We start from the raw sequence: 7,500 nt of genomic DNA, 5'->3' as shown, positions 1-7,500 counted from the left end.
CATGGGCTAAATGAAGACTTCGATATAAAACCTTTTTTATAGGCTACTTATCCTGACTTTGGTATATTATGGATTATCCCCCTTTGTTTTGTACATAACTATTGAATAACTTGACATGAGACATGTCTTTGGTGATGGATCGCACTGTACATTTGGGCACTTGTCATTTTTGTTTCTATTGAGTGGTGTTCTTTTCTCTTTATGTAATTATATCTCCGAAACGCGGAGCGTCGGGGATGTAATGGTTTTGCGTGCGCCGCTGCGTCCGCCGCTGCGTCCGCCGCCGCCGCGTCCGCCGCCGCCGCGTCCGCCGCCGCGTAAGGTCTTTCGTGTTAACGCGATAACTTTTGAACGGATGTTTGGATTTGTCCCAGATTTTTGGGGTGAATGCTCTAGGGCAGGTTCATGAACTGATTCGAGTTTGGAGGTCAACACTTTCAAGATGGCTGAATTCAAGATGGCCGAATTTTTGTTTGGTCCATAACTTCTGACCGGGTGGATGGATTTGTCCCAGATTTGGTGTGTGAATGCCCTAGGGTAGGTTCATGAACTGCTTCGAGTTGGGAGGCCAACACTTTCAAGATGGCTGAATTCAAGATGGCCGAATATTTGTTTGGTCCATAACTTCTGACCGGGTGGATGGATTTGTCCCAGATTTGGTGTGTGAATGCTCTAGGGTAGGTTCATGAACTGTTTCGAGTTTGGAGGTCAACACTTTCAAGATGGCTGAATTCAAGATGGCCGAATTATTGTTTGGCCCATAACTACTGACCGGGTGGATGGATTTGTCCCAGATTTTGTGTGTGAATGCTCTAGGGTAGGTTCATGAACTGATTCGAGTTTGGAAGACAACACTTTCAAAATGGCGGAATTTTCATTTGGCCCATAACTTCTGACTGGGTGGATTGATTTGCCCGGTAACACCTTATTTTAATGGTTCACCATTTCAGTGAATCTACCATATATAGTACAGTGTAATAACTAATGTAACAATATTTAATACCATGTAATACTAGTGTAATACCAGTGTAACAATATGCAATATCAGGTACAGTGTAATAACGAGTGTAACAGTATGCAATACGTAAGGGTTAACGTTCGGCGAGAAGGTCGCTACCGTGGAATAGCAGCACGACAGAGAGAATCTTTAGACCCTGACGCGGAGCGGAGGGGTCTTGTTCTCTCTGAAGTGCTGCTATTCCACAAAGTGACCGACTCGCCGAAAGTTAACCCGCTTATTATATGGATATACTTGAATGATTCACACATGGCGGGGACATTTCTTTAGGCCTATTTAATGTTAATATTGTTGCTGCGCAAAACAAACCAGTGCCGTTGTGGAACACCGCTAGGCAACAGCTAGGTAGCCAGGACAACAGGTGTTGTCTATCACAGCAGCTGATTAGAGTCTTGTTGAAAAGTCGCTTTAGCAGTGAAAAGTCTTGTTGCCATTGACAGCGGTCTGTTATAGACCAACCCATCCGTTATCGAAAAATAACAGACGTGCGAACGTTGGGGAGCCCCGTTGAAATGAATGGAGCATTCGACCGATGACGTCACAACCATATAATAACATGTAATATAGTGTAATACCAGTGTAACAATATGCAATACCATGTAATACCACTTACGCACAAACACATGATGTAAGTAAAAAAATTACATTGTATTAAATATTGTTACACTGGTTATTACACTGTACCTAATGTGGTATATCCACTGAACCATTAAAACAGTATTACCATTTGCCCCATTTTTTGCTTCATTTTCACAATAGTCGTTTGTTTTTAAGCCTATGCACGTCATGTCACGTCTGTATGTATCATATACGTTTACGAAATGGTGGACGGGAGTGGTAGGAATGATGGGGGACTGGAAGCGTCGCGTTTCGGGGATATACCTTAAGCAGTCGAAGGCGACTGCACAGGCAGTCTAGTTTTCTTTATTTACATGTGGGTTTCTGTGTATTTCCCCTTTTTTTCTGTTTGTGTTTGAACTATGACCTCACTTGGAGGAGATGTCACTCAACGGCGCAATGCGCCCGCCTCTTCCTTCAAGAGTCTTTAAAAGAACTGTCATGTTACACAAACTCACATACACCTGACGAAGACCAGACTGCATGGTCGAAACGTTGTGTTAATAAACCTGGAGCAGCAACAGTGTGCGGACCTTCCTTCTTTTCATGTGTGTGTGTGTGTGACAGTGTATCAAAGTCTTACCCAGTTCTGAGTTATTGCTGAGGGTTTCATCTGTGAAGAGAAAAACATAGAATGAGGTCAGTGTGTTGTGTGTGTGTGTGTGTGTGTGTGTGTGTGTGTGTGTGTGTGTGTGTGTGTGTGTGTGTGTGTGTGTGTGTGTGTGTGTGTGTGTGTGAGTGTGTGTGTGTGTGTTTCTCTCTGCATGTCGAACATCATGAGAGATGCTCTGGACAAGGCATGGCAGATCTAGCAACAGTATTTCCTACCTGTAGTTGTACGTATATGCACAGTGTCCACAAAATATACTGTATATACAGTAATTAAAACAACATTATGTCACGAATTCCTGACAATGTGACTAAAACAGGTTTTATTTTTTGTTAAACTCCAAAACATAGAAGTAGCCTATTATCACATGAAGGTGTTGGCAGTGTAGAAATGTATAAACACAATATTAATGATAAAGTAATAGTAAACAAACATTGTGTGTGTAGTGTGTGTGTGTGTGTGTGTGTGTGTGTGTGTGTGTGTGTGTGTGTGTGTGTGTGTGTGTGTGTGTGTGTGTGTGTGTGCGTGTGTGTGTGTTTGTGTGTACCGTTGTGTGTGATGATGGGTCCTGCTGTAATGACAGTGTTTCCTGCATCCCGAGTGAACTTTGACCTTTCATCTGACCTCCTGACAGATGCCTCCTCTCTTCTCCTCCGACTGCAGATCTGAGAGAGAGAGAGAGAGAGAGAGAGAGAGAGAGAGAGAGAGAGACAGAGACAGAGACAGAGACAGAGACAGAGAGAGAGGCAGGAGTGAGAATTGCGTTATATCAGGCCTACACCTTTGTTTGACATTGGTGATCCAGTATGTGTGTGTGTTTGTGTGCGTGGTTGTGTGTGTGTGTGCGCGTGCACGTGCGCACGTGAGTGTGGATGTGCATGTGCATGTGCATTGTGTGTGCGTGTGTGTGTGTGTGTGTGTGTGTGTGTGCGTACGCGCGCGTGTGTGTACGCGCGCGTGTGTGTGTGTGTGTGTGTGTGTGTGCGTGTGCGATTGCATGCATGCGTGTGTGTGTATTCACGGGCACTAGTGCAGGGCAGTCCTCCATTCTGCAGAGCTTGGTGATGCAGTGCAGGAAGATGGTGGAGGTCCTCTGGTTGCGGTGCTTGAGGAAGCGGAACACCTCGAAGGAGAAGCGGCCCATCTGGCTCTTCCCATTCTCCAGCACCGTCGTCTGGGGATCCTTATGGCACCTGCGGAGAGAGGAAGGTTGGAATTGTAAAGGAAATGAATGAATTCATTTGACAGTAGACAACCAGAGCACAACAATCAGATCAGGGTAGACAGTGGCATGCACAGACATGTTGTGGGGCAGGTGCTGAAGGTGGTTGGGGCCATGTGGAGCTTCTGGCTGCTTTACTAGAGGCTATATTATATTGTCACTTAGCTTTTGATCGTGAAGCATTAGTAGATGATCATGGTCACATGTATCACAGTATATTGTGACAGATTTCAAAAAGTGTTTTCTGTCCAGTAGGGCATAGGGGCAGGTGCTTTAGCACCACCTCGTCCCTATCTGAAAGTGTGAAGTGAAAGCCCATTGGGAAACTCCGACTCCCCTTGTCATTGTGACACAGCACACCACAGCACACAAGTGCACACTGCACACTGCACCCAACGAAATTGCATTTATGCCTCACCCGGCCAACCGGAGCAGCCCTCATTGTCGCCCCTAGGGAGCAGTGCGGCGGGACGATACCATGCTCAGGGTACCTCAGTCATAGAGGAGGATGGGGGAGAGCACTGGTTGATTACTCCCCCCCTCTCTGTCTCTCCTTTCCACTATGGCATTTTTAATGAGAAGCACAAAAAAGCTTCCTCTTGCGTCCACAGTTAATCCTGTTGGATGTGGTTCATCCCTCTTGGTGGTATACAGACATTCCCTTGGATACCGTGGCTCTTGATACATCACAAGACTTGCTGTCCCGGTCAAAGATGCAACAGTTACACGCGCACCAAGAATTTATCCTTTTTGAACTCTGATACGTCACCCACAATGTTGTGTGCATTGCAAAATTTCGAGCAAAACTGAGCTCTTACCCTGCTAATTGAACCTTCACACTACACTTTACTGGTGCGATGTGCAATTAATGGAGATTGGCCCACAGGCTGGTCCACTTGAGCCATGAAACTGGACCACACTAAAATGACAGGTGTTTCAGTTATTTTGTAAAAACCCTGTACTTAGGTGCAAAAGGGGTGCACTACTCCACAGAGCTGTTGTAGCAAAGGGCAGAACTATGCCACCTTGTGGCCACTTACTGAACTGCATCCAGAGCTTTCTATAGGCCTGGTAAAATTGAAATGGGCTTTTATTTATCAGAGAAGAAGAGAGAGGGGAGGGATGGAGTACTAGCTGAAGACAAGGGCCAGGGAGGGAGAAGATGGTGAATAAGGAGAGGGAGATAGTTGCCAGAAGAAAATAAGTGGGGAGGTGTGTGTGTGTGTGTGTGTGTGTGTGTGTGTGTGTGTGTGTGTGTGTGTGTGTGTGTGTGTGTGTGTGTGTGTGTGTGTGTGTGTGTGTGTGTGTGTGTGTGTGTGTGTGTGTGTGTGTGTGTGTGTCTTTGCACGTGTGCGTGTGGGTGGACTGATGGAAGAGGACTGATGGAAGAAGGGGAGTAGCAAGAAGAAAAGGAAGAAAGAAGAAGTGGAGAAAGGAAAAGGCAGAGAGAGGAGAGAGAATGGAGGAGTTACCCGAAGAAAAGACAGACAGAGGAGAGAGAGAGTGGAGGAGTTACCACAAGAAAGGACAGAAAGAGAGGAGAGAGAGCGGAGGAGTTACCCGAAGAAAAGGTCGTGTCTGGTGTCATCGGTGGGGTTTCCCGAGGGGGTGGCATAACAGTAGTCTATCAGGACGTTCCATCTACACACACACACACACACACACACACACACACACACACACACACACACACACACACACACACACACACACACACACACACACACACACACAGAGAGAGAGAGCGCAAGAGAGAGAGAGAGAGAGAGAGAGAGAGAGAGAGAGAGAGAGAGAGAGAGAGAGAGAGAGAGAGAGAGAGAGAGAGAGAGAGAGATAACAGTGAACAGTGATAACCTCGCACAGCACAGGAGACTGAGGCCTCTCTCCCTCATCATGGCTGCTGTATAGGCTACAGATGCAATCAGGTTCAGAACTGACACTCGAGCTCTCCTCCTCTCAGGATAACATAGGGCTGAATTCAGGTAAATTGGGCCACTTTTTTCCATTCACTTACATGCAAAAAGTGGCACAATTTACCTTAATCCACCCCGATGTATATGGCACCCATTAGACATAATTCACCCTTCAAACTCTCACTGTAACAACACACTGAACACGGCCAGGAGCATAGCAGCAAATTTTGGGCCCTATGTACATTCATCTGAAATGGAACCCCCCCAGCCATATATCTTCATAAATTTGAATTTGTGTGGGCCCTCTATATACATGGGGCCCTGGAGACTCAGTCACGCTTTACTCTTCTGAACGACACCCCTGAACGTGGAAAAAGTTTTACAGTAAAATAACTGGACAAAATATTATCACAAAGTCAACTGAAGTTTAACTTTAACTTTGTTGATGCCTTTGACGCCTAAAGACCTCCTGACACCCAAAACACTTTCCCGCCTTATCAGGCTGTCTTTTTTGACAAGTCTACTCACGCTGTTTTTTTAAGGTGCACTGTGTAATATTTTTAGTAGTTTATTTCCAGAATTCATGCTGCCCATTCACAACTGTTATTTTTTTCATGAATACTCATGACAGGGAAAGGTTCTGTATATCTGCCATTTTGAATTTCTAAAAATAGACCTTTGTAGCTGCAAAACCTACTGTACTTTGGCCATACTATATTACTTAAATTGGGAATGAATTAATGAATTTCTTAATATTCACGAAAAGATCAAATTTGGCAATAGGCAGCACGGTTTCAATGAGCAGCATATTTGCAATAGCTACACTGGCCACAATCCTACATAGTGCACCTGTGTGTGTGTGTGTGTGTGTGTGTGTGTGTGTGTGTGTGTGTGTGTGTGTGTGTGTGTGTGTGTGTGTGTGTGTGTGTGTGTGTGTGTGTGTATGTGTGTGTGTGTGTGTGTGTCAGACCTGCGGTCCAGGTTAGTGGCCTTGATGGCTGCAAACACTCGCGTCTTGAGAGCTAAACCCCCAACAGGCACCGACAACAAGTGGAGATAGTTGGAGTCCTACACACACACGCACACACACACACACACACACACACACACACACACACACACACACACACACACACACACACACACACACACACACACACACACACACACACACACACACACACACACAATTATATATAGACCACCAATACAATGCGTGCGTGTACGTGTACGTGTACGTGTACGTGTGCGTGTGCGAGTGCGTGTGCGTGCGTTGTATGTGTACTTACGTTGAATAGTACCAAACTGAGCGTGCCCACAAATGTGCCATTGCCATCCTTCACCGATATTGCAGCAGAAGACCTGCAAAGTACACACATAGACACACACACACGAGGCAAGCAGGCACGTGTATGCATGCATGCACACACACACAGGTACACACACATGCACACACACACACACACACACACAAATAAATTCACACCAACACGCATCATCGTGACAGTGACATTATACACATAGGCCTAAATAAAGGCATTGCTTTGGCTGGTGTGTGTGTGTGTGTGTGTGTGTGTGTGTGTGTGTGTGTGTGTGTGTGTGTGTGTGTGTGTGTGTGTGTGTGTGTGTGTGTGTGTGTGTGTGTGTGTAATGTTTATGAGTTATGTGGGTAGATGACGTGACGTGTAAATTTTGCTGTCGCAGGCTCTTAAAATTAAGTAAATTCATGCTTTCAAAATTGTCAATGCTTTAAATGCTTAAACTAATGTCGTTGTTGTGAAAAAGTAATGTGTAATAAATCTAGAGCTTAAATAAGTATACTTAATTTTGAGTCAAATGTCACATTTGTCCTATGGTGTGACTGAGGCAAGCCTGGTTCTCCATATTAAAACATTTTTAAATAAATAATCAAAGCTCAGTCATTTGTCTAAACAACCCTGGCATGTTTTTCAAGGTGTCTATTTTAGCAAGTGGCAATGCTTAATTTTTTCCCTGTTTTTCTGAGACCGTATGGACTTATGAAACTTTGTCGCAGAAAACAATGTCCTGTGGTGTGTGACATCATATTTTTGGTTAATTCTGTGGATAAATATCTATTGTTGAAGCTCCAGCGGTACAT

General features: G+C 45.0%; 1 protein-coding gene across 1 annotated transcript in view; it reads right to left on the bottom strand.

Annotated features, from left to right (window-relative positions):
• Window positions 1-7,500, bottom strand: part of LOC134455829 (zona pellucida-like domain-containing protein 1) — a 16,791-nt gene that overhangs the window by 2,205 nt on the left and 7,086 nt on the right. The window contains exons 4-9 of the mRNA XM_063207170.1: window positions 6,671-6,743; window positions 6,352-6,449; window positions 5,029-5,109; window positions 3,268-3,439; window positions 2,794-2,911; window positions 2,220-2,249 (exon numbers count right to left, since the gene is read on the bottom strand). Coding sequence (XP_063063240.1) covers window positions 2,220-2,249; window positions 2,794-2,911; window positions 3,268-3,439; window positions 5,029-5,109; window positions 6,352-6,449; window positions 6,671-6,743 — 572 coding nt within the window. The remainder of the gene's footprint in view (window positions 1-2,219; window positions 2,250-2,793; window positions 2,912-3,267; window positions 3,440-5,028; window positions 5,110-6,351; window positions 6,450-6,670; window positions 6,744-7,500) is intronic.

The sequence above is a fragment of the Engraulis encrasicolus genome, chromosome 9 (genome assembly GCF_034702125.1).
Source record: "Engraulis encrasicolus isolate BLACKSEA-1 chromosome 9, IST_EnEncr_1.0, whole genome shotgun sequence".
Classification (NCBI taxonomy): domain Eukaryota; kingdom Metazoa; phylum Chordata; class Actinopteri; order Clupeiformes; family Engraulidae; genus Engraulis; species Engraulis encrasicolus.
The sequence above is the reverse complement of the archived record's forward strand: the minus strand, read 5'-3'. Positions and strand labels throughout refer to the sequence as shown.